The sequence below is a fragment of the Eurytemora carolleeae genome, unplaced genomic scaffold (assembly GCF_000591075.1).
Source record: "Eurytemora carolleeae unplaced genomic scaffold, Eaff_2.0 scaffold297, whole genome shotgun sequence".
Classification (NCBI taxonomy): domain Eukaryota; kingdom Metazoa; phylum Arthropoda; class Copepoda; order Calanoida; family Temoridae; genus Eurytemora; species Eurytemora carolleeae.
Genome location: NW_019396222.1, coordinates 187,639 through 215,588, shown reverse-complemented (window position 1 = coordinate 215,588; position 27,950 = coordinate 187,639). Strand labels below are relative to the sequence as shown.

Here is a 27,950-nt window from a genome sequence, read left to right as displayed (position 1 = left end):
ATAAATGTGAATGTATTTAAAGGGTTCTGAACTATAAGTTTTGTACACCACAGCTTAAAAGACAGCTTTTTGCAATGCCGCGCTGTGCGCTGACATGCTACGCAAAAAAATTTGGGCGTTGGCCACAAATTTCCATCTTTATAAACTTATCATTTTCCACAGACACTGTTTTTTTTTTATTCCTTTGTTATAAAACCTTACAGCTTAAACTTGTGATATTTCAAACTTCTTATGTCTCCGAATTTGAAATAGTTTGTAAGATCGAAGGTCTACTATAACAGGGTGTCCACAAATTAGGAATCGTTGAGCTTGAGGGAAGTAATCAGTTTCCATAATTTTCGGGAACATGTCCTAAAGAACAAGAATATAATGTATTGCATGGATAGATCGAGAAAATATTAGGATACAAGGTTGTGTGAATGTTAAGAATAAACCAGGATGGGTCCAAATGATATCAGGGTATAATGAAATGCAAGGATGGGTCGAGAAAATATCAGGGTACAAGGTTGTGTGAATGTTAAGAATAAACCAGGATGGGTCCAAATGATATCAGGGTATAATGAAATGCAAGGATGGGTCGAGAAGATATCAGGGTACAAGGTTGAATGGATGATAAGAGGATACCAGGATGAGTCCAAATGATATTAGGGTATAATGAAATACAAGAATAGGTCTAGTATATACCAGATGTCTAAAAAACCTCCTTCCTGAACGTGAACCCGAATTCGTCACATTTAAGTCTAAGGACCCGTGCTAGAGCAGGATTACCACAGAAGAAAACGGTGATCTGAAAGAAAGAAACAGTGAAATAGTGTTTGTTTGTTTTTGTTTTCATAAATCTGATCTTTTGAATTAAACCATGTAAAAATTTATAAAAGTACATGTGCATAAAATCCGTTGGTTTTATTTTATAATATCTGAAAATTTACCTTTCCTCTATTCTCCGCTTTTAGTTTTGAAAAAACCTACAAAATAATTTTTTTATTATTTAAAAGACTTGACTTTTTTTTACTTGATGAAGTTATATGAGAATCTATTAGGNGAGATCATTATCGTAGGGAGGTCAAAATGGTGGTCGGATTTATGTGTCTATATCAGTGCTTGACTTATGTGGTAGCAAAAAATATGAAAACATGTCTGATTAACTTATAATAATTTAATTAGAGTGAAAAAGGGGTATTTTCCCGTATTTTCTTAGTGATCCATGTAGAGGACAACAATTAGAGGCTGCATGCAAAATTTCAGCCTTCTAAGTTCTATCTCAATTATTAGGACCAAACGAAGCCTGTACAAAATTTGGTGTCACAAAGTGTCAAATTGGCCCCCTTTTATAATTTTATTAATTTATTAAATCACTAAAAAAATGTTACCTTATTCCAGTTTGGTCTTCCTGCATTCATTCTAGATTTCAACCCAGTCACTAGATCTCTTTTCTCCTGGATTTTTACAGGGTGTTAAAATAAAAAAAATATTATTAAAATTTGTTTTTTATATGGTTTATCTCTAAATAGCATGAACAAGTATTGCTAGGCATACCTTTTTTTACGTTTTTCATTCTTGAAACCGTGGGTTTATGTAATTTCATTTTTACAAATAATTGATAAAGGGATTTATTACAATTTTACGAAAAACAATCCTTATGAATAGGATTTTGCTGGTGATAAAGGAATTGGCCAATGGTCATTATTGGTTTTATGTATTTACCTTTTCATGATGTAAATCCATGGCGAGCTGAAGCATCACAGCTTTCATATCATTCTTCTGTAGAGCAGAGGTTACATACATGTGCATATCCAAGAACCTAGATATTCATTAATATCCAGCACTATACAGTATATATATCCAGGAACCTAGATATTCATTAATATCCAGTATACTATATGTATCCAGGAACCTAGATATTCATTAATTTCCAGTATACTATATGTATCCAGGAACCTAGATATTCATTAATATCCAGCACTATACAGTATATATATCCAGGAACCTAGATATTCATTAATATCCAGCACTATATAGTATATATCCAAGAACCTAGATATTCATTAATATCCAGTATACTATATAGTATATAGATCCAGGAACTTAGATATTAATTAATATCCAGCACTATATAGTTTATATATCCAGGAACCTAGATATTCATTAATATCCAGCACTATATAGTATATATATCCAGGAACCTAGATATTCATTAATATCCAGTATACTATATATATCCAATAACCAAGATATTCATTAATACCCAGTAATATATATATTCAGGAACCTCGATTTTAATTAGTACCCAGCACTATGTATATCCAGTAACCTTGATATTCATCAATATCCAGTACTATGTATATCCAGGAACCTAGATATTAATTAGTATCCAGCACTATGTATATCCAGGAACCTAGATATTAATTAGTATCCGGCACTATGTGTATCCAGGAACCTTGATATTCATCAATATCCAGTACTATGTGTATCCAATAACAAAGATATTCATTAATACCCAGTAATATATATATTCAGGAACCTCGATTTTAATTAGTATCCAGTACTATGTATATCCAGGAACCTATATATTAATTAATTCATGATGGTCAGTATCCACTGCCATATATTATACAGGAACCTAGATATTCATAAATGATGTTGTCTACATAATTTATGTTCAGATTTGTCTACAATTTGTTGTAGACATGATGGTGTCTCATGATGCTTTCAAGAAAATGTTGTCTACAAGATATTTTCAAACAAGATGTTTTCTGCATAATGTTATTTCCTTGGTGTCGTTAAGATGATGTTATCTACACGATTTTGTCTACATAATAGTTTCTACATGATGTTGTCCACATAATGTTGTCTACATGATGTTGTCTATATAATGTTTTGTACAAGATGTTTTCTTCCAGATGTTGTCTACAAAATGTTGTCTACATGATGTTGTCTACATGATGTTATTTTTATGGTGTCATTAACATGATGTTATCTACACGATTTTTTCTACATAATGCTGTCTACATGATGTTGTCCACATAATGTTGTCTCCATGATGTTGTCTATTTAATGTTGTTTACATGTTGTCTACATGTTATATACATTATATTGTCTACATGTTGTCGAAGTAATGTTGTCTATAAATAATGTTGTCTACATGTTGTATACATGATGTATAAATAGTATTGTCTACATATGTTGTCTACAAGAGTTTGTCTACCTGCCGATCTCTCCTCCTGTCTCTGCTTGCTCCATCTCTAGTTCAGTCAGGAGTTTAACAAACCATTCAAAACTTGTCTGATCACGGTTTATCCAGAAGAAATCAACCTTAAATAGACAATCAACCCTAAATAGGAAATCAGCCTTAAAAAGATTATCAACTTTAAATAGGAAATCAACCTTAAACATGATATTAACCTCCAACAAGAGATCAACCTTACCCAAGAAATCAACTTTTAACAAGAAATAAAAATCAACCAAGAAATCAACCTCTAGACAAGATATAAACTTTTAAAGGGAAATCAAAAAAAAAAAAAATTAACCTAAAAACTTACCTTTTTTAGATTAACCATGAGGGTTGTCATATCATCTGACCAGGTGTAATCACAGTTTGGACACATCCTTTTCACCTGCTTATACCTAAACATACAACTGTATATAGACAAATCAAACAATCAAACAACCTTTTTAAATCTTTGAGCTCGGAGTAGCATAGATGTAGTTGACCTATTTAGCTACAACTAGTTTATCTTCTTCTCTAGAACCGTAGATATCAACCGAACCTGTGGATTCATGTGAATTATATAGTTGAACTAACCGTAATTAGTAAATAAATTTTTAACTCCTAAACACTCCCCTTAATAGATGTTTAAGAGGTTTTCCGATTCTCTTGCTGCAAGAAGTTATTTTTTTATAAAAGAGATTTAATGTAGATTGGATACAAAGAAGAAGGGATAGAAAGGAAGTGATCTCTACCTTTTCATAATGGATTGAAGAATTGATGCAAAGGGAGTGATCCCTATCCCTGTTCCTATGAGAACAGCATGTTCTGCTCGATATATGTTACTAGATGGAGAACCAAAGGGACCGTCTACATAGATCTAAATAAAGAGACCGTCTGCATAGATCTAAATAAAGGGACCGTCTGCATATATCTAAATAAAGGGACCATCTACATAGATCTAAATAAAGAGACTTTCTACAAAGATCTAAATAAAGGGACCGTCTGCATTGATCTAAATAAAGGGACCGTCTGCATTGATCTAAATAAAGGGACCGTCTGCATTGATCTTAATAAAAGGGACCGTCTGCATAGATCTAAATAAAGGGACCGTCTGCATAGATCTTAATAAAAGGGACCGTCTGCATAGATCTAAATAAAGATACCGTCAACATGAATATAAAAAAGGGGCCGTTAGGATTTCCAGCGAAACGTTTCGCGAAAAAATGCGAAAATGCAAATTGCGAAAATATAATCACGAAATGCGAAAATTTTGTAAAAAACCATGAGCTTTACAGCAGCAACAATTGATTGCTTAAAAGAACATGTGGAATTTTCTGCTCTGCATGAAAGCTCAATATTTGAAGTTTATTATGTCATATAAACAATTTCTCTTCCTTAACTTTAACAAACATTTGATGAAGAGAATTTGATATCAATAATGCGAAATTTTCGCATGATTTTTTTGCAAAATTTTTGCAATATCTTTTTCGCGAAATTTGCGCATGATTTTTTCGCGAAATTTTCGCATTTTCTATTTTAAACAGATTGAAGCGAACGAAATGCGAAAACAAAGCGAAATGGTCGCAAAAAAAAAATTTGCGAAAAATACGAAATTTTCGTGAAACGATTTTTCCTTTTAGCTGGAAACCCTAGGCCGTATACAGAATGAAGTGACTGCCAACATAAATCAAAAGAGATCATCATTTAACTTTCTAGCCAAAAGAAAAGCTTAGTCTGTTACGTTTCATTTTCTTACAGGAAATATTCTAGAAAACCTATTTATTCGACCATTACTATTCTCTTCGATCATGTTTAGTTTACCTGGATAGACTGTTTTAATTTTGATAGTTTCCCATGCTTCTGTCCATTCTGTTGCGGAATATCAATTCTAGAAATATTCTATACTAGCTGAAGTGCCCGGGGTTTAAGTGGGACTTTGAGACACTGATTTCATAAAGTCCATACGCAAACATTGGTATTATAATTACAGGGGCGGATATAGGGGGGCGGCACGACCTTCACCCCCCCCCCCCCTGAGATTTCAGAATACCTTCATAATAGCACTGAAGGGAAAGAAACCCTAGTGCAAAACAGGAAAAAAAACTATTTTGCTTATAAATCTGAATACTTTTGTTCAGAAATCAATCTAGCACCACCACCCCCTCACTTAAATTCTTTATCTGCTCCTGATTATAAATAAGACAATGAGACACTGTTTTAATAAAGTGCATAGTGCATATAGGTATTATATAAGTAAGACAATAGTGAAAAAACATAAACTCCAAATAAACAAAGGGTTTAAAAAACCATTTTAGTGTCTTGTAAGTTTGAAGGTGCAGATATTGCATGAGCAATCTAGAATCAGACAAGTAATGTTTTCTTTAAACTTACGTTGTTGTATTCTCTTGTTTCCGCTCGGAGTTCGGAGTTCCCAGCTGTTGAGCTAAATCCTGGAACTCTGACGTAACTTTAGGGGGCTTCGGGCTACAACAGTACAAAATATACGTTCGGGGATTTATTAGAATATTTTAAATGCAAAATTCTATCAAATCTTTGCAATATTTGATATTATTTATATAGGAACTGACAAATTCCAAGTTATTGAATACTATTAAATAAAATTTCCTGACTTATGTAAACAAAATTAAAATGCACTTACTTCCTCCTTTGTGTTAGTTTTTTAAGTCTTGATGTCGTGGGATTTTCTATTAAGTTTGGCAGATTATTCTGAATACAATATTCAAATCTTTTCAAATATTTTGCATATTTTGCAATTATTATATAATTAAAGAGCTTCTTATAAAAACCAGAAAAGCAGCAAGACACAGTGAGATAGATAGAAATAGAACTAAAATTATGTTATTTTTCAATTCAAATTAAAAGTGTATTATTGTGATAAATGTTATTGCATAAAATGGGAAAAAACATGAATAGTGAAAAATTTACTTATTCTAAGGTCTTTTTTAGCGCGTTATAAAACTAAAGAAACTGATAAATTTCCTTAAAAATTATAATTTTCTTAATTTTATTCTGAAGTTGTACCTTTGACTGTTTCAAACTGGCAGAATTCGCAGTTTGAAATATCAATATATATTTTTGAAATTTATTTTTTTAATTTCAAGTTTTTATTAGTCTATAACACCCCCAGGCCACCCATAAGTGTCCACAAATTTCAGCCCAATCGGTCCAGCCGTTTTGCCGGCTATACACAACATATATATATTCGAATGTCTTGTTTTATTATAAAGATATATAATATATATAGGCAAATCTGGGTTTCCAAGCTAGTCAGATGATAAATTATGTAAAAATAATAATTTGAATATTTTCCTCGAAGTAATTAAACAGTTTAATCGTCCACTCCCCTACACCACGGATATGAACAGTGAATGTGTCTTGAACTGAAATTAATCAAAATTTTAAAGAAAATACATTTCCCTTTAATATTAATTAAAATGTTTCATAGCTCAGGACCATGTAAAGTGTATGCAACTCAAGTCAATAGCTTCAAAAAGGCACTTTCTCGATAATAAGCTAATTAATAAACGTAATGGAATAAACTCTTTTTTTCTATCTGGAGTCAGCACAGGAACAGAAAACTCGATTTAACTTTGCAACCTGATGTCGTGAACCTTTGATATGATTTCTGTTAGATCAAATAGTCAAAGTTTGGAATATTAAAGGCTTACACTTACAGGTTGAAGAGTATATAGTATAGTAAAGTATAGTATAGTATAGTATAGTATAGTATAGTATAGTATAGTATAGTANTTGAAAAAATGAATACAATTTTTAGTGGAATCAACCATATTTTAGCCGCGGCTCAAATTCTTTAAATTCGGTCTCAGAAGTGCGCTTTAAAAAGTGTTCATGAGTTGTACAGATTTGTCAACCATATTTAAGCCGCGGCTCAAATTTGATCCATTGACTGAAGAGTAAATTCAAATTAAGTTTACAATCCTTCTTGTTGTAGATTTTGCTAATGTTTTACCTTCCGGGGCTGAGCTTATAGTGAAAGGATGCCATTCAAACATTGCTATATCAGGAATCCTGGAAATAAAAAAACATTTATCAAGGTTTTAGAACTTTATTAAACACTTTCGAACGTTACATAACTTGAGTCCTACTTCATCGAGCGGGGGAAGGCAGGCGCCCATAAGTCACAACATTTTTCCTTCCATGTCACATTTTAGCTTTTTTGTCTTCCGGTAGCCAAAAACCACAACCGTTCGGTTTTCCATGCCCCAACATTTCAAATGGTAAATTTTGTGCATTAAAATTGTAATTTTCAAATATTCAGCGACATCACGCAAAAGATAAATATATATGTATATATAAAGATCTTTTTATTTAAGTTTTAAATTGAATTATGATGATTCCTATATATAATTTAAACTGATAAACTTACTTTTCCCTAAATTAAATTCAAATTTTTCTTCTAAATTGGATTATTTTTGAAAACATTATAAACAAGAACAATTATGCATAATATTATACTCTTTAAGTTCAAAGGGCGCCCATAACCGAAAATTTTGACAATTTAACAAAAAATTGCAAAATAAACTTCTAAACTTTCTTCAAGGTATTATCTTTCCGATCTTGTAAACTAGGAAAATCAGTAAAATACTAACTTGATGAAAACCCAATCTCCGGGATTAAAGTTGAATCCTGCAGGTCGACTGATTATCAGGTTTGTCACCTTAAAAATAAAAATAAATTAGACATAATATATTTTGCAACTCCTTGTTTATGTAGATGTAAAATCTTACTTTTCCCCCTTTAACCTAGTTTTTGCCCTCAACCACCTTCTATCTATATATAAATCTGTCTGTTTGTTTGTATCCAATAAACGTCAAAACGGCTGAACCGATCGGGCCCAAATTTTTTGTGGGACATCACGTGACCACAGGGAAGGTTTATGACTGATAGAAATTAAAAAAATTTGTTTCAAAGGTTTTTAATTTTGTAAAAAAATTTAAATTATTGAAAATCCGCGAATTTTTTTTTTTAAATCCACAAAAGTTTTTTCTTCTTTGTTTTTTAAATGTAAACAAAAAGAACATGTTCACAATTTAAATAGAAGATGGGCGCGAAGCGCCCTAAAAGCCTAGAAAAAGGGCGCGAAGCGCCTAGAATTTCTAGTTATAAATAAATCTTACATCTTCAAAAATCTTACTTTTGACGGGAATGTAACTACAGATATAATTTTACTCTTCCCATGTCCTAGAAAGCTTGTGGTCACCCTAAATATTCAATTCATTAATGTTTAAACCTATATTAAATAATTTTAGTACAATGTAAACTGTATTGTGATTCCCATAAAGCTGTGTAATAGATAGACGGCATTTAAACAATCTTGGATATCTAATGTTGTTATTAACAAATATTTTTACTGTATTAGCATGAAAATTAACCTATTAAGTAAAATGGGTTCGTGCACCCCGCACAATTGCCTTGTTCTAATGTTCTTCGGACAGCTTTAAAAAATGTCTTTATAATAGTTTTATGGGGACCACTGCAGATGCGAAAACATTTTTTTTTAAATTGGTTCTTTGCAACAAACTTTGATTTCTCATTCCTATATATGTCGCAGACCTTAGATATTTCAAACTATGTATTCTGTTAGATCAAATATTTAAAGCTGCATGAATTATCAAAATTTTACACCATCAGGTTGCAAAGAGATTGTGGCAAAGACTCAATTTCTTTTGCAAATTTTGCTCTCCACTTTTACAACGGAAATATAAACTTTAAGTGCATAAAAAAAGCAATTTAAAAACTTTCGTTAATTGCCATGCATTAGAAAATATCTATAAATTCTTCACGGTTAAAAGTATAAAAATGGTACAGAAGCAATAATAAATAACATATTTTGTCAAACACTTTGCTGAAAATTTTATGACATTCTTTACAAGCTGAATTGTACAAATGGTTATTATCCTTAAGAGGAGCAAAGTTTTTGTTTGCCACGAACTTTGATTTACCCATTCCTTTTTCTTTGCAATCCGATGGCATAGATCTTTGATATTTGAATTCTGTCGGATCAAATAGTCTAAGTTTGAAAATCAAAGGTTTGAACCCATCAGGTTGAACAGATATTAGGCTTAGAAAATATGAGTTTGCGGCAAAAAGGAAATGCAATTCAAATAAATCCCTCAAAACTTTTTGAGTTGTTTACGTATTGATGACCTGTATATAATCTCTAGTATATATATACAGCCAGGGATAATAATCCATTTCCAGAACTCAGGAGCGTGCAGGATCAAGAGTATCCAGTAGAAGAAGTTCAGCAGGTGGCTGAAGTAAAAAACCTACCAACAAAAACAAAGTTTAAACGGGAACAAACTAAAAATTTCGAAAGGAATCAAAAAGAAATGTCAAAAAAAGGAAAATAAACAAAGAAATTGAGTCTTTGTCACAAACTCAAATTTTTTAATCCCTATATCTTTGCAACTTGATGGATAAAAACTTTTAAATTTCAAACTTAGATTTTTTGATCTAACAGAATTCATAGCTTGAAATATCTAAGGTCTACAATATTGGGTTGCTAAGAAATAGGGATTAGAAAATCAGAACTTGTGGCAAAGACTCAAATCCTTTGTTAGTTGTAGTTTAAGGAAAAAATATTTTTTTAGGAACAATATAAAATGTCACATGGAATTTACAAAACAAGTTGTATAGGAGGGAACCAATGTCGTAGATTGTGAATTCGAAGATAGTCAAAAAAAAAAGGTTGGATGAAAAAAACCTGAAAATATCCACTTCTCCTGACATAAGACAAGGATCCGAATGTGATCACTGTGAGGATGATGATGAGTGCTACTCCGGTAGGATTAGCAATCCCTCCGATAATACCGAATACTCCGGGCTCCCAGGTCAGTATCCAGGACGCATAGCTCCAAGTAGTGGAGTTGGTAGGACAGGATTCACATATTGTTATCTCCGGATTGTATTGACTAGAGTTGGGAAAATATTGCTCAGGTCGGACACAATCCCTAAAATCATCAATATTTCTTTCTCTTCAATTTACGTGGATTTACGTGGATTTTCAGGGATTTTATGAGATTTATTCTACAAAATACTTGACTAACTTCAACATAGAAGGAACTGTAGATGTATTTTCCTTCTGTAATCTTTGTGTGATTAGTTGAAAATTAAATACCTGCGGGAACCATGTGCATGGAGTTCCTTGTTAACAATATTTAGGTAAGAAAATGTCGTCGTTGTCGATGATCAGACAAAGGTGTAAATAGTACTGTTGTCCATCTGACAAAGGTATATAAAGTTGCATGGATCCCTGGTTTACCTGGCTTCCTCTGATTTAACACTGACTAGAATACAGCCTGGAGGTGGATTATAACCTAGGGTTGTCCAGTTACTGTCAGGTCCAGACCAGTAATCAGCTGATAGCTGGACAAATCTTACTGGATCAGGCATAATATTTATACCTAAATATAAGTTTATTATTTTAATCATTATTATTGTTATTATCATCATCAATATTATAACTATTGTCATTTTCATCAATAGATTTTTTTAAGTTGAATCAGACGAATTCAACTGAATTAATTTAATGTGAGAAAGAACGATGAAGCTGAATCAGTTTTTTGCTGTAACCAATAATTTTAATAAGAATATCTTTTTTGTTCCTTTTTCTGTTTGGTTGTATTTTGTTTTATATTGATTTAGTTTGTTCTACTTTGTTTCTTTTGCTTATTTTGTTTAATTCTGTTTGATTTTGTTTAATTCTGTTCAATTTTGTTTAAGTTTGTTTAATTTTGTTTAATTTTGTTTAATTTTGTTTTAATTTTGTTTAATTTTGTTTAATTTTGTTTAATTTTGTTTAATTTAGTTTCATTTTTTTAATTTAATTTAATTTCATTTATAAAATTTATTTTGTTAAATTTTGTTCAGTTTTGTTTAAATTTTTTTTTTGTTTAATTTAGTTTAATTCAGTTTAATTTTGTTTTATATTTTGTTTTGCTTTATTTTGTATACCGAAGTTGATAAGATGCATGATGGTATGAAGCCAGGATTGGTAGAAGATAAGCTGACCCAGTTTCTTATGGAACAGAATATTATTATCCAAGGGTAGAAAAGCCGCTAAACCAAGATTCCTAGAGAAAAAATGTTTTACCTAAAAATCTAAAATTTAATTTTGCTTATTGTATGGACTTGAATTTGAACTATATAGATATGTTTTAAGGAAATTCTTTTGAAATAGGAATCATTTTTTTTGCCAAAAGAATTGAGTCTTTGTCACAAACTCCAGTTTTCTAATTGCTTTATCTTTGCAACCTTATGCTGTAGACCTTAAATATTTCAAATTATGCATTGTGTTAGATTAAAAAAAATTTAAGTTTGAAATATAGAATTTAATTCATCAATGATCAATTATCCATGCTTCAAATATCAGATGTAAGGAAACAATTTAAATTACCCAAAGGAACTGATTACTCAAAGGAACTGATTACTCAAAGAAACCGATCCCTCAAAGGAACTGATTACTCAAAGGAACTGATTACTCAAAGGAACTGATTACCCAAAGGAACTGATTACTCAAAGAAACTGATTAATCGCTTAAAAATTTATTATAATTTTCTATTCCAAATATATTTATCATCTCAATATCATCATGATATTAATTTTTAATATTATAAAGCTTGACATCATGATCCTGCAAAATTGGTAGTTTGAAATAGAAACGGATTAACATATCAGGTTACACTTACATTTATACATATATTGGGATTGATACTATTAAGTTTGAGGCGAATAATCAGTGCCTTTAGTGAAAAAAACTAATGATTTTTTTACCTTAAAGCTGTCAAGGAATATCTAAGAACTAGAACAAGAAGAATAGCTGAGTTGAACAGTAAAGTTCGACCTAAAGTAAATGATTTTATTATATCTGGCAATTTTTATGAATACTATAAAAATACTTATTTCATAATATTTCCAAAGTTACCAATATTTTCTTATCAATTTAAGTTTTGATATTGCCGGTTTCATAATTACTCAATTGGTTTGATATTTTTCACCCAAAAAATTGATAATTTAACAACTTTTTCAGTAGTTGCAAACAGTTTAAACAAAATTTAAACTTTTTTTTATTTCCCCAAAATTTTCTATATTTTTAAGTTTTTTAAAACAATTTTTTTTGCAAATTACACATAGTTACAAAATTTAATCTCAATATTTTTTATTTTTCACTCAATAATTAGTTATATTCCTACCACAAGCCCTAGAAAGCATATAGAATGGGTTTGGTATGAAACCATTGAGCATAGGGAAGTATCTAAAGTGTACTGCACGGGAGATAAACAAACCAATATTTGTCAGGATCAGGAATAAACTGAACAGGAAAAAAGACCTAAAAATAAATCTTCATCAACATCTTTAAAAAATAACTTTTAGTAATATCTTTGAAAAGCATTAATGGATTGCAATCTATATATTTATTTGTGTTTTCTGTTTGCTTATTTGGTTTTCAGAGTAAAAAATGTTGACGCCATAAAATTGGTATGAAAATATTTTGAAATTCCATCAACGAAGAAAGAAAAATCTGTAATTTTTTTATCTCAACAAAAAAAGGGTTGTTTTAAAAAACTTAATTCTTATTTTTTATTGAATAGTAAAGTAAGATTTGAACACATTTTTACCTATTATTCATGATGAATGTTATGGATAGATAATGAGGAATAAGATCTTTAACATTGTCTAGTAAAGATTTCTTAGCTCGAGGTTTGGGAGGAACCAACCATTTTCCTAGACAAAACAAAATTACTTCCACATTCAAATTCTGGAAATTGTTGAAAAGAACTTAGAAATTCAAGTTTAAAATTAGTTTTGAAGCCATTCTTTAATCCAGAGACATGCTCCACAGTGTTTCCATGAATGATGAAACACCTGAATATTATCTATATTTTATTTGCTTTAGATGCTATCTCCACCATCACCCCCGTCTCCCCCCCCCAACAAAAAAAAATAACCTAGGACTAAAACTTATTTAACCTGTATTCAAGAAATATACAAAAATAAAAAATAAACTTAAGGCCATCCAAAATGAAAATATATTAATGTTTAAAATGTTAAATAATTGTTCAGTAATACAATTAAAAAATGTGGAAAACTGGGGATAACGTTCAATCATCATCATTTTAATGAAAAACTTTAAAAGTAAAAATACCAATATTTAATGTAAGATTTTCTAAAAGTCCTTCATGTCGCTGGAACTGCTCTTTCAAATCGTCAGCTGTTATTCCTGCCATACCCTCCTTAAAAATAATAAAACATTTCACAGATTTTACTTTTTACAATAGATGGGGTAACAATACTGATTACCTTGACTGAGTCATCGTATAATGCTTTAGCCAGATTAAAAACTTCTTTTTCATCAAACTTCATTCCACTTTCAGCCATACAGGCCTTTAACACCTCACTGGGGAAAGAAAAAAATTGAAAACAATATTTTGAGGGATTTAAAATAAAATGTATAATTACCAAAGTTCGGATTCATCTATGACCCCATCGCCTAGAAAATATAAGAAAACATTTAAAATAATTTTAGCTTTATTTCAACTTAGTTTTTCCTATTCTTCTTGAAATCGTATTAATGTTTTTGTAAAGGATAACTTTTCAGCATGTAATGATGAGGTTTAAGAGAAAGAAGTTTTGTAATGCTGTATAAACTAAATGAATTTAAATATTTATTCTTTTTCTATTCGAATATCATGAAATAGTATGTCTCAAGAAACTATAACATAGTATTATGTGCTGCATGGGTACTTACCGTTAGGATCATAAACTTTGAATAGGAAATGTATTTTATCGTCATCATCCTGGTTTAGTCAAATATTAAACAGCTAGACCATAACAACATCTTCGACTACAAACTATACCAACATAAAGCAACAACAACAACAACAACAATTGCACGAAAACAAACAAAATAACATTAATGATTTAAACAACAAAGACTATCTCTACAATTTCCATTGAAACGAATTATACATTTTTCTCATTAAATAAAAGTTAACAAAATCCACAGTTTAAAACAGATTATTTTATTTGTCGACAAATATTTGTTCCTGAGTCGCAAACTGTTGCATAGTTTCAAGGAACTCTTCCAGCGACACAGTTCCAGACTTATCCTTGTCGAAGATTGTAAACGCACGTTCCAGGAAATATTTCTAAATATTTAAACAGATTTTTCATAAATGCAGAGAAGGACATTTACAAAAAAAAACCTCTACAATGCAACAAAAAAAGCTTTTTCTGATGGGATCAGCCTGCCTCTTAATCATCAAAATCCGGTTCGGATTGATTTCATTTGCCGATTTGATCATGATACGATCCAGATTCGTGTACAACTAGCTGTGTACTATAGATACGGATCTAGACACGGATATGGATCCAAATCCATTCAGATCCAGAGAATGATCAAGATTCGGATTTGCGCCAAATATATTTTTATCGCTTGCAAGCGTACACAATCAAAACGAAACAATTTGTTTGAATGTACATATGTGAATGAAAAAAGATTGTACAACATGTTTTAATTGGCCTGCAACCTCATGTACAGCAAAAGTTAAATTTGTTTAGTTAGTATGCAGTGCTCTATATGATTATATAATTATAATTAGATTCTAATTTTGTAAAATGTATGATGTGTTTCAATGAATTGTTTTCTAAAGAAATTTAATTTAAATAATAATTCAGAAAATATATAATTGCATCGCTTAATTTATTTTTGAATGACTTGGCTTAAGTTGGTTGTTTATTAATCTAAAACTACTTTGTGTTTAAGTTGTTAAACATTTAATAATCTAAAATTCCTCTAACTTCAAATTATTTTCCCAGAAATGTAATCAAGTAAAACAGACTTTTTAAAGACAGAGAATCTAAATGATAAACGCCTAAAAAACCTAAATTATTTCTCTGATATTTTCAAAATTAATTCTTACATTTTTTGATGGAACAATCTTCTTAAATTCGTCGACGGTGAACTCCTGCTGTCCAGGCCTGTACAAACATCTTGTTTAAAGAGAGTGTTTACGAAAAGTTTAGGGGTGTATAAGATAAACAATGATTGCATCATGCATTGATTGTCAACTACTTTAATTAAATCCCAGAGAAGGAACCGATTTTCTACTTAAAAAGACTGTAGAGGTAACTTAAAGTGACCTTTTCCTTTATAGCTTTACAATTCCGATTCACAACGGTACCAAGAAAACATTTGAGCAAAATTGATGGATATATCCTTGTCTTTTATCATGAAATGAAGAACTTTCTATTTCGGGTCCACCATATCATTGACAAAAACATGGAAGGCAAATAAGTAATTATTCTCTTTCCAAATTAGAATAACGACAATATCTTTCTCATTGTTACTCGGATAAAGCTTTCAAAGGTTCCGCGCCGGTCTCCATCAGGTATGCAACATTTTCAAGGTTTAAATCAAATTTTCTTTCAGAAAGATTGAATTATGATCAAATGAAAACGAATTAATCTACAATTCTAATATAATTTATTCTGTCCAGTTTTAATTTTTTTAATGTGGTCTCCATCGTTTCATTTCTAATCTGGTTCAGCCTTCCGCCAACTATTTTGTTTTACAGTACTCCCTTACCGTCCACAATTAAATAATGTAATCTTTGTAAATTCAAATATCTTGCTTTATGATAAATAATTTCTAATTTAAGGATATCTATAAAAGTATTACTTTAGGTTTTCTCTGAAGACGACCTCTAACCAAGCCAGATTCTCCGGGGTAAGTGTAGAATTTTCACTAAAAATAATCAATTTATTTTTAACTTTTTTACTTTAAAAAAAAGATTGTTTCAATTTGTTTAGCTAAAATGTCCGGTGTCGCCCGTGGAGAAATTTCTAATTAAAAAAATATTTCGATTTTTTTAGCAATTTTGCCAGCTAAAAATAACGAATATATATATGATTAAAGAGATATATTATTGAGCTAGATTACATATTTTTATCAAACACCATTGTTTTTGACCAAAATACATTTGATCTGGAATAAAGAGAATTTTATCTTTTGCAACATGATGATGAATATCTTTGCAAAGATTATAACGATAAGATAATTATGGTTGAAGTTGAGTTCCTTTATTATTCCCTAAAAGTATTTAAAAAGTGTAGTATCTTGTACGTAGCTATAGCTAGCTTACTGTTTGCTAGTGAGGGTAACAAGGAAGGCCATGAACTCCTCAACAGTCACGTCTCCGTCCATATTCTTGTCCATACACTTCAACAGCTTGCTGGCACTACCCTTGCACACCCAGATCTTTCAGAATAAAAAAATTTAAATCATCATATTTGTTTTAATCAAGCAAAACAATATATTAATATTTTATATGATATCCTATGACAGCATACTATGCATATAAAAACTCCTATCGCAAAATGTTTTTAATGATTTGATGAAAAAAAACCTGATAGAACTTATCCGGGGTTATATGATACTCATTGCAGATTAGGTACGCCAGGGCCTGATAATAATAATAATAATAATAAAAATGATGTATAATAACAATAATAATATCAATATCAATAATGACAATAATAATAATAACGATAAATAACCTACTTCTAAAAGATCGATTAGCTCCATATATATAAAACTTCTCTGCTTTAATGTCCCACTAGAGAAAAGAAAAAATATTTTAAGTTAAGAATTATGATCTGTAGAATTTTAGATCTGTAGATAAAATCTTCAAGAAATAAAAACATTTAGAAAAAAAATCCGTATTGCTATTTTAATGAAAAGTTTGTGAAATGGTTTGTTTACAAATGCCTTAAAAACATTTTCATTTGTCACCAAAAGCATTTTCAATTCCCAATTTTTTTAACGTTGGACTTAAGAAATTGATAAAACTGTATGCCTTTTATTATTCCTGTGTTTTGTAATTTTCATATAATCAACTTTTACGCGTATTTAAAAAGAACATGGAGTGATCTGGCAAACCAAGGTAGGTACACTAAAGGTAGGGGGTTAGGGTTGTTTACATTTATTAGAACTACTGCTGGAACCGGTTTAAAGGGACTGTAAAGGAAAAATGAAAGGGGGTATAGGCTGAAAGCTAATTAATTTAGCTCTTGATCACGACCCATGAAAGTTATATCTGATGTTCCTATCTCGAGAAATTGATATACAACTGTGTCAAATTTATACGAAAATTAATATATATACAATTTTGTATAAAAGTAGTGGGTTTAGATAGATCAAATTCAGCAAATAGGCAACCTATCTGAAAACGATGATATCCCAGAGAAAGCTAGTTGTAACTTAGGTTTACTCCAATTCTAATTTTATATTTGTTATTTCTATTTTTAATAGATTTAATTCATAATATTATATATACGTCCGTATTACTTGACCAGAAATTCCACCAATGGCAGTGCAGTAAGGTGGTCACGTGAAACAGGCGGAGACACGTGACCAGTATACTGCTCTACCATTGGAGATAGTTCTGGTCACGTGATTTAAGTTTAAGATTTTCTAAATTTTACATATATGAACTTTCGTATAATTTTAACACAGTTTTATATCAATTTATCGAGACAGGAACATCAAACTTTCATGGGTCGCTATCAAGAGCTACAGTGATTAGCTTTCAGCTTATACCCCCTTTCATTTTTTCCTTAACAGTCCCTTGAAACTAAGAATAGTTAGTAAATAAGCCAACTTCTTCTATCCTTCAAAAGAAATATTTTGTTTACAATCTTTATTATTGTTTAAATGAATGAGTCCGTTACTGTTTTATGTGTACACAACATCTATCCCCCATACCTTTATTTTTCATAATTTCGCAAAAGTGTTTGATTATGATTGAAATACACATTAGTCTGATTTCAGTGTTAACCAGAAAACTGTAGAATATCAAGACGACATTAAGGCAATAATTTGATGTTGTAAAAAGCAAATATCTTTATCGATGTTTATTAAGTAAAATTGGTCTGTTTACAAAATTACATTACACAATTGCTGAGCCTCATGTTCATTAAACTATTTAAAGTCATAACTTGGGAACTTGAGTCTAAAAGTCGAATTTCTATTCCATAATTTTCTAGTTATCAGGGTATATATATTTTTTAATTATTCTACAGTTTATATGAATTACCTCCTGGTGTTGAGCGCATATTTAAGTTGACCGACCCAATCCTCCTGCTTAATAAACCCCAGGGATTCAGGATCAAACAGTCCGAACAGGTTTGCAGAAAAATCTCTAAAATTTTAAGTTTTTCTTCACTTCCAAATATTTTCCCAAAAATGATGAATACTATAGTAAGAAATCCTGTAATGGTTAAAGCCTCGAAATGAGGACCTTATTATTGATTTTTGAAAAATCGTGGAAGAGATCTTACCTATTTTAATAACCCTCCGTCCTCAGCTACTTTGTTATGGAAATATAAACCCCCTCCGCCACCTTTTTAATCTGTCCGTTCTTGCCCTCTGCCGTTTTGTTTACCTTGCCCCTTCGCCATTTTGTTTATCAGTCCGTCCCCGCCCACTGTCATTTTGTTTACCTTTCCCCACCCCCTCTTCGCCATTCTGTTTATCAGTCCGTCCCCGCCCCCTTTCAGTCCGCCCTCCGCCATTATATTTACCTGTCCGCTCTCCGCCATTGTATTTACCTGTCCGCCAGGAGGCGCTCTAAATGTGCTTCCTCTAAAGTAGAAGATGAGGATACTTCCATGGCAGATTTCCGTATTGCAACCAGACATCTGAAAGGTATAAATAAATTGTAAATTTTATGAATTTACAAGCTTGGAACCCCAATGTTGACTGGCATATTAAGTTTTCCCCAATAAATCCAAATTACATTTAGAATTTACAAACCTAAAACAAATCGGTTCAGGGGTTCAGGATATACAAGTAAACAAATGTCAATGACAATGTCAATGTGAATTACTTACTTACTTATTTACAGATTAGTAAAAAAAACTCAATCTCAATATGTTATAAGTAACAATGTAAATTTTAAAGTTACAAATTAGATTTTAAACGCTGATAAGATCTCCTTGTCATTTATTAACTTGCAAAGACGATTGAGAAACCCTTGTAGTATAAAATTCACATTTTGCTAACATTTTCCTACTAGCTGAATAGTTTACAGTGTACATATTTGTCCTACTAGTTGTACAATGTAAAATTTACATGGAAATCAAATATGTATTGATATTCTGTTTCAAAAGTATAATTCATATACAACCTAACCTACTGAAATTTTGCTAAAAAGTAAACCCTTAAAAAAGAAATCAAGCTAAGAACATTTCCGTGGTTCTTACGAGTTACTTAATCTAAATTGGAGAAAAATCAGTCGAGAATTCCCTCGAATAGGACATCCAAACATCCATACAGAGATTACTATAGATGAAACGATAATTTGATTGTACAGTATACTTTACTGCATGGGACAAAAATGTTTCACCTTGACCTCTCCGCCTCTCTATTAGCTTGAAGGGTCAACTTGGATTGTTTCTTCATTAGAGGTTTAGATTTGTTTACAGGGACACCTAGAAAATATTGGTTTACTGGAACACATATAATATATAGGTTTACTGGGACACCTAGAATATATAGGTTTACAGGGATACCTATAGAATAAATAGGTTTATTGGGACACCTAGAATATATAGGTTTACTGGGACACATAGAATATATAGGTTTATTGGACACCTAGAACATATAGGTTTACTGGGATACCTATAACATATATAGGTTTACTGAGACACCTAGAATATATAGGTCTGCTGGGACACATAGAATATATAGTTTTACTTTGACACATAGAATATATAGGTTTACTGGGACACCTAGAATATATGGGTCCACTGGGACACCTAGAATATATAGATTTACTGGGATACCTATTGAATATATAGGTTTACTGGGACACATAGAATATATAGGTTTACTGGGACGCCTAGAATATTTAGGTTTACTGGGACACATAAAATATATAGGTTTACTGGGACACCTAGAATATATAGGTTTACTGGGACACCCATAGAATTTATAGGTTTAATGGGACGCTTAGAATATATAGGTTTACTGGAACACAAAGAATAGATAATAGATGGGTCCACTGGGACGCATAGAATATAAAGGTCTACTGGGACACCATAAAATATAGGTCTACTGGGATACCTGAAATGTATAGGTCTACTGGGACACCAGGTCTTTTATAAAATCCGTTGTTATTTTTTCTATCTGTACATCATTAGATACTAATTCTTAAATTTCGCAGATTTTCTCATTTTTGTTCGTGAATTATCAAAATTTCAAATTTTCACAAATTGTAAAAATTAAAAGATATCAAGACTTTACTTCAATATATGAGATGGTTTTTCAGATTCAACAATTTTAGAAGTGATAAAAATTTGAGACTAGACATGCAGCATTACGGTTTTTTATAATGTATTTTTTCCAGAAACATGCAAAAGTGAATTTATGAACTCTTTTCTCTTTGTTTGTCAAAAACTTATGGCATGGTCCCAGGTTGGTTTTGGCCGCTCAGGATCTCAAAATGCCCCCTCTAACTGTTTTTCTATTCTAAACTATTGATCAATTAAAAATAAAATCTACAAAATTGCAAGTAAATTCATCGACAACAAAGGAAAAAAGAACAGACGAAAAATGAAAAGTCATGGTTATTATAAAATGAGACCTAAAAGTTCTTGTTAATCTTATATTTTGTTTATTAAGTTTTTTCCATATTTTATATAATCGTACATTATTTGATACCAGCTTTAAAATGGAAACAAAGTTTTTTCCTACAATAGTTACCCTGCTGAAAGGGAGTGTTCGCGAAAATTGAAAGGATGTATAGACTTACGTAGAAAAATTATCGATGGTGATCGCTACTAATCTTACTTCTATCTGTAGCGTCTATAAGGAGAAAATTGTTAAAAAAGACTCATACCGAAGAACGTAGCGTCGATACAAATTAAGAAAGTAGCAATATTCGACTCGGATATTAAAATATAAATTTAATTCTAAACAAAGAAATTACAACCTATAATCATCGATTTTTTTCGACGCATTCGTATGAAGTTGATATTTGATAGTATTTTTTTTACTTTTTGTGATCTGAGAGTTACTTTTGAAAACATTTCTTCCTGTTTCGAGGATTTTTGATAATGAATGTTCGAAAATCCAGCGCCAGCCCTGAAAACGAGTTGTAATCGAAATATTAATTTTTAAAAAATCATTAAAATATTGTAAAATATCAACTATATACGAATGCGTCGAAAAAAAATCGATGATTATAGGTTGTATTATCTCAATTATTTGTTTCGAATTAAATTTATTTTTTTACGATCCGAGTCGAATGTTGCAACTTTCTTATTTTGCATCTTCGGCATGAGTGGTTTTTAACATTTTCCCCCTTTTGGACGCAACAGATAGATGAGAAGTGATCGCCATCGATAATTTTTCTACTTATGCCAATAACCGCCTTTCAATTTTCGCGAACACTCCCTTTAACTGCTTAAACCAATATAAGAACACTTCCTTGGTCTATTAAAATTTGAGGCAAATCATTCAAGGGTTTCATGAGGTATGATAAGACATACAAAAAAACAAAGAGAACTACTTTATAAATATATGTGTGTATGTATATTTTATTTCAGTGATGTTTGGTTTCTAATACCAATGACATATGGTTCATCAGACTACTAATATTCTTCATAATTGAATAAAAATCAATTTATCCAATTATTTAATTCTGAGTTCGTAATGAAATTTGAACCAAATGTTTGTATTATTTTATATATAATAAAGCCATTTGTGATGGAATCAAATATTATTTTTTTTTTTGTGGAAAACAGTGAAATGTTTAGGAAAATGATAATTTCCGGGAAGATTTAAACATTGCGCATTGCTGTGATTTGACTAGCGGGTATATACAATCTAGATTCATTTTAAGATTTAGAAGATACACTGGGGACAAAATTATTAAATAGCTAGAATTAGTTGAACTATGTAGTTTAAGTTGAACCACTTATCTTGTGCCCGAATTCAAATTAATTACGTAGTTTAAATGTGTCTATTTTCATTAAAGGTCTTAGAGGTCAGACATTTTATGTTATTGGTCCAAGGATCAAGCGATTATACAAATATCAGTTGTTCAGAACTCTGCAGAAAGATCAAGAACTTATTCCTCAAATCTATAAGCTGACACAAAGGATTTAGATAGAGTTTAAGCATTGTAGATTAGCTCTATCTCGCACAAAAGTTAAGACCTCGGGAAACCTGATATATTTGTTTTGTTTGAAAATAAGCGCGCGTTATACATATGTAAATGTGTCCAGAGCTGAAAACTTAAGAATGTGATATCCTTAATCCCGATCTGTTAATTAATCTGGAGAGGAAAACAAGCAATATTTAATCTGGAGATTAAGAAAAAGAGTGGATCAAGCATTAATCTCGATATCCACCATTCAAAAGTTCCCAGCTCAGAGCTGAAAACTTTAGAATGGTGGATATCGGGATTAATGCTTGATCCTCTCTTTTTGATAATCTCAAGATTAACATAATCTTGCAAGATTATCTTAAAAGTGTATGAAAAACGATAAAATTCAAATTAATATTTATCTAAAGGAATTGAGTCTTTGGAACAAAATCAAATATTTAAACCTCAATATCTTTAGAATTCGATGTTGTAAACCTTTGATGTTTCAAACTCAGATTATTTGATCTAACAGAATTCATAGTTTGAAATATCTAAGGTCTGCAACATTTGGTTCTAGAGATATAGTGATTAGAAAATCAGAGTGTGTGGCAAAGACTCAATTCCTTTACGCATTTATAAACTAATTAATTGTTACGCTATAAGCACGTAGTCAGACTATAAATAATAATAATTATATAAACTTAACATTTTTTCGCGTTTTATTCTTAACTGTTATTAATGTAGAACTAAACTTAAAAATCTTTTTTAAACCTTTTAAAAGTCATAAACATCCTTTTGATCCCCTTTATTTATTGACACCCTGTACATATTTAAATTAAAGTTAAAATGTCCAATACTAGACATAAAGACAATTAAGCCAGATATTTGTTTAATGTCAAATGTCGGAAGCATATTGGGAACAGGGGTTCACACAGGAGGGGGGGGGGCTGTGGTCAAAACTAGGGGCGTATACAAAATTGAGAATGCTAACATCTAAGCCCCCTCTTCTAAAGTGAAGACTAAGATTTCTAGGGGTATTAACCCTAGCTTAGGACTGAGTCCTCTCCCCCCACCCCACCCAATTAACGGATATACAAAGAGAGAAAAAGAGTGGATTAGGACAAAAATTAAAAGTTTCCACAGTGGATATTTGGATCAAGAAGTCAGGATTAAAGTGTATCCATTCTAAAGTTCCCAGAGACCGAATTTAAAGAATTTGAGCGGCGGCTTAAATTTAAGCCGCGGCTCAAATATGGTTGGTTTCACTTAAAATTGTATTCAATGTTTCAAGATTTAATTCGGCGCTCAATTGAAACCGGTTTTTGGCGGATTTAAGACGCGGCTCAAATTCATTAAATTCTGACACAGCTCAGATAAAAATATCATCATTATCAAATCCGCCAAAAACCGAATTTAATTGAGCGCCGGCTTAAATATTGAAACATTGAATACAATTTTAAGTGGAACCAACCATATTAGATCTGCGTCTCAAATTTAAACCGCGGCTCAAATTCTTGAATTCGGCTTCTGGAAACCTAATATATTTGTAATGATTACAAATCTAAATGTGTGTTGAAAAAAATATAATATAATCATCTAAACAAAAATTCAATAAAACTGAATAATCTTGAAATGTTGAAGGACAAGCGTCTCCAAGCGTCACGTAATTACTAAACCCTTATTTATTAAAGTTGTTAAATATTGATAAATTAAAAGTTGTTCCATGAATTATCATTTTTTAAACCAAAAGCGAAAATCGTGAAAAATTGGTTTGCAATAAAGGTTTAATGTTCAAACTCGTCGTTAAACCGGCGTAAAAATGCAGTTTTGAGAATATACAGATTACTCAATCAATCTCAGGCTTTTATTTGGTTTGGCTACAATCTCCAAAGTGAAGGAGCAAAACACAACTTGGAATTTACATGGTAAATGATGTAAAGATGTGCAAATCTTTTGTAAAAACTGGTCTACGTCATATCCCGGCAGTCTGTTCATCTATCCATGTATCTATTTAACCAATCTGTTTGTCTGTTTCTTTCGTGTGTCTGTCGATTGATAAAGAATTGAGGGTACTTCGCGCCCTTTCATAGCTCTAAAATCCAAAAATTGCAATTTCGTCTTGTAAGAGTTATAAATTTATTTTTTATATTTAGTAATTTAGGGATCTTTGAAAAAACGAGTTATACAATATTAACTAAATTGAACGCTGAAATATTTGTTGTAATGTAAAGGGTACACTTCATATTGAATCGGAGGGAAAATTGATTTCTGTTACTCTGGGATGTTTCAATGTTTAAAAGTCCTAAAAACAGAAATTACTGTTTTTTGATTATTTGGAACGTTTCTCGACGTTAAAAACAATATAATAATGGTCACTCTAGGCAAAATTTAAAATTATTTTTTTGTTAAAATTTTGTTTTGTTTTGTTTTACCTTTTCCACGTTTATTTGGTTCAAATAAAGTGTATTCCTCTTTATCACAGTTTATAACCCTGGTCAAATTATCCCCCTGGTTGACATGAAATTATTATCTCCCTTACTCAGGCCGAACAATATGAAATATAACTGGATATTACACACACTGACAATATAAACTCTAGGTTATACAACAAGAACTTTATAAAACAGGCGATGTAAAAATGATTTAAGTTTAAAAAATTTATCTCAGTTTTGATTTTTCTCCCCTGGTGGTCAATGCATCTTATTTGATACAAACTATTATTTTTAGATTTATAAATTGATTAGTTTCAGCTTAAACTAGAAGTGGTCTGAAATATGATCTTAGTAATCTAAAATTCTCTTTACAAGTAGTTAGAAATATATTTGAATCATCAAATAAGCACAAAATCACTTTTACAAAATACAATCACCCTTTTCCTGTACTTTTACAACAAACTCTGAAGTCATAAAGTCTAAATTTGTCTGCGTTGCATTTGCAATACATACAGTAATATTGATGGTTATGGTAAATTTAATTAAAGATTACATCCCCCACCCCCCTCCCTTGGCTTCCACCTCTCAATTTTTATAACATCTAAAGGTATTATTACAAAGTTTATTCATATTCTCTTTAAAAGTGATGCTTAGTTTTAAATTATATTTTCCCTCTGCAATGGAGTATGAGAACAGAAAAATAGAGCGTACACTATATATGGCCAACCCTCCACACTTCTTGAAAGTTAAAAGCTGAGTCCCCTGCGGACAATTCCTGTGTACGCTCCTCCTGTTTTCTAGTGTTGCTTGAAGAAGGACTGTAACCGTAATTTCAAGTGACCCTCCATACAAAGATGGTAAAGCCCGATTTACAACTGTACCGTAAAAACCTTAATTTGATCAAAAATGTTGAAAATATTGTCGTTTTTCTGAGAAAAGTGTTAAATTCTGATAAGTTCCCTATTGCTTCTAGAAAGCAAGCCATTTCGCAGAGAACCGCAAAATATGGCCTGAAAAAGACTTGATCAAACAAAGCTTTTAAGGGTAGTGTTGTGAACAGGGTATTTCCATCTTTGCATAGAGGGTCATTTAAAATTACACTTGTATTTTCCTCCACTTGTTCTGCCGGGTTATAGAGAATCAATCAATTTGATTTTACCTGATTTATGAATTGCTTGACTTGACTTTATTCCTTGATTCACCACTAAACTTTGATCAACTTCATCATGGTTCAGTCGGAGTCCTTGATTCATCGGAATCAGTCCTTGACTAGACTGTAGTCCTTGATTCGTCTGAATAAGTCCGTGACTATACTGAGGTCCTTGATTTATCAGAACTCCTTGATGATACCGAAGTCCTTGATTAAGTTGATGACCCTTCAGACTTTCATCGTTGAAGGATTCCAGGTTGTTCTCTTGATCCGGTTGACCGTCAGGTTTGTTTTGGTCTAGCAGGACTCCAGCCAGCTGGTCAACAATATAACCCTTATTCTCCATTTTCCTCAAACCCTGTTATCACAATCACTTCCTAGTTTCAGAATCTAGTTTTAGTCACAAGAACCATCTTTTATTTTATAGTTTTCAGCCGGTTCATTGTCAACATTTTTCTCTAAAAATAAACATTTGATTATGTAGAAATTTCAAAATATCTGAAAAAGTAAAAATTTTGGACGCAAATGTATTAGATTTTGTTTTCTGAAATCTTTTAGTGCTTTGAACTGATACTTATTGTTTTGTAGTTATAGTCGCATTATACAACTCCGTTGAAATTTAATTGATGTATTATTTCTTGCAATAAACAATTTTTTTTATATGTTACTGATAATTTTATACATAGTGCATTATTTGCGTGCAACTTTATGAAGAAAAAAAATCAAATGAAAATAAATAAACGGGATATTTAGGTATTTTTAAGGTAAATTGCTAAAAGCGACGGACAGTTAGATTTACTGTGCATCTCTACATAAAAAATGTTTAAATTATTTGGTTTACTCAACCAGAACTATTTATTTTATATTCTGTTAGATGAGCAAAATGTATTCAAAGTATATTATCCCCCTTTTATTTNGGGGGGGGGGGGGGGGGGATACTGAACTCGTCTTTTTACTCTTAAACTATCTTTATTCTTATATTTTATTATTTATAAAAGTTACATGAATACATTATCCAGTCTTTCGGGACAATTTTTTAGCAAACATATTTATTTTGTTTGTTTGGCAAACATATATGTTTTGTTTATTTTTGCAAACAAATTTATTTTGTTTGTTTGATAAACATATTTATTTTGTTTGTTTGATAAACATTTCTATTTTGTTTGTTTCTGAAAGCATATTTATTTTGTTTGTTTGGCAAATAGATTTATTTTGTTTGTTTGGCAAACATATCTGTTTTGTTCGTTTCTGCAAGCATATTTATTTAGTTTGTTTGGCAAATACATTTATTTTGTTTGTTTGGCAAATATATTTATTTTGTTTGTCTGGCAAATATATTTATTTTGTTTGTTTGGCAAATACATTTATTTTGTTTTTTTGGCAAATATATTTATTTTGTTTGTTTGGCAAATACATTTATTTTGTTTGTTTGGCAAATATATTTATTTTGTTTGTATGGAAAATATATTTATTTTGTTAGTTTGGAAAATATATTTATTTTGTTTGTTTGGCAAATATATTTATTTTGTTTGTCTGGCAAACATATTTATTTGTTTGTATGGCAAATATATTTTTTTTTTTTGTCTAGCAAACATATTTTTTTTTGTTTGTCTGACAAACATATTTATTTTGTTTGTTTGGCAAATATATTCATTTCGTTTGTCTGGCAATTATATTTATTTTGTTTGTTTAATAATCATGGTATTTATTGTATTGTTTGAAAACGTGTATTCCGTGTATATAATATGCAAATTCAATTTGAAATATTCTGTATTTCTTCAACTGGAAAACTATAGTGTACAGACAAAAAAATTGTATTTACTAAATATTTTTATTGTTTCAAATTAAATTTAGACATGATTAAGCTCAGTGCTTGAACCACCAAAGAGCAATTAAATTGGAATTATACTTATTTTAAAAATCGTGCTTATGTTTACGTAAATTTGTCAAAACAAAAATATTTT

General features: G+C 30.9%; 1 protein-coding gene across 4 annotated transcripts; it reads right to left on the bottom strand.

Moving 5' to 3' along the window:
• Nucleotides 1-163: 163 nt before the first annotated feature.
• Nucleotides 164-26,440, bottom strand: LOC111698583 (NADPH oxidase 5). 4 transcript variants are annotated; one of them, XM_023468947.1, is made up of 36 exons: nucleotides 25,996-26,440; nucleotides 19,660-19,744; nucleotides 18,863-18,952; nucleotides 18,349-18,453; nucleotides 16,815-16,869; nucleotides 16,660-16,716; nucleotides 16,396-16,511; nucleotides 15,933-15,998; nucleotides 15,175-15,232; nucleotides 14,299-14,400; nucleotides 14,001-14,049; nucleotides 13,712-13,742; nucleotides 13,553-13,649; nucleotides 13,398-13,485; nucleotides 12,871-12,976; nucleotides 12,445-12,581; nucleotides 12,026-12,095; nucleotides 11,207-11,325; nucleotides 10,515-10,656; nucleotides 9,957-10,203; nucleotides 9,398-9,519; nucleotides 8,385-8,451; nucleotides 7,840-7,907; nucleotides 7,200-7,258; nucleotides 6,539-6,609; nucleotides 5,868-5,935; nucleotides 5,600-5,692; nucleotides 5,030-5,096; nucleotides 3,961-4,085; nucleotides 3,540-3,624; nucleotides 3,206-3,312; nucleotides 1,705-1,801; nucleotides 1,371-1,436; nucleotides 930-965; nucleotides 685-787; nucleotides 164-351 (listed from the first exon to the last, which is right to left on the bottom strand). In XM_023468947.1, exons 1-35 carry the CDS (start codon nucleotides 26,330-26,332, stop codon nucleotides 692-694), a joined length of 3,384 nt encoding a protein of 1,127 aa, XP_023324715.1. In that variant the 5' UTR covers nucleotides 26,333-26,440; the 3' UTR covers nucleotides 164-351; nucleotides 685-691. The 4 variants fall into 4 exon arrangements, with proteins under 4 accessions (XP_023324715.1, XP_023324716.1, XP_023324717.1 ...); XM_023468948.1 differs by having other exon boundaries at nucleotides 14,001-14,053; nucleotides 14,303-14,400; XM_023468949.1 differs by lacking the exon at nucleotides 25,996-26,440 and adding an exon at nucleotides 24,837-25,117.
• Between the last annotated feature and the right edge of the window lie 1,510 nt (nucleotides 26,441-27,950).

Bases quoted from the DNA above. Each gene is read 5' to 3' on its own strand.
- LOC111698583 (XM_023468947.1), bottom strand. From the start codon at position 26,332: ATGGAGAATAAGGGTTATATTGTTGACCAGCTGGCTGGAGTCCTGCTA. The intron at 15,233-15,932 runs GTAATACTTTTA...ATGTTTGTACAG, and splicing joins GTCTTCAGAGAAAACCTAAA to GCCTGGACAGCAGGAGTTCA. The intron at 7,259-7,839 runs GTTAGTATTTTA...TTTTATTTCCAG, and splicing joins GGAGATTGGGTTTTCATCAA to GATTCCTGATATAGCAATGT.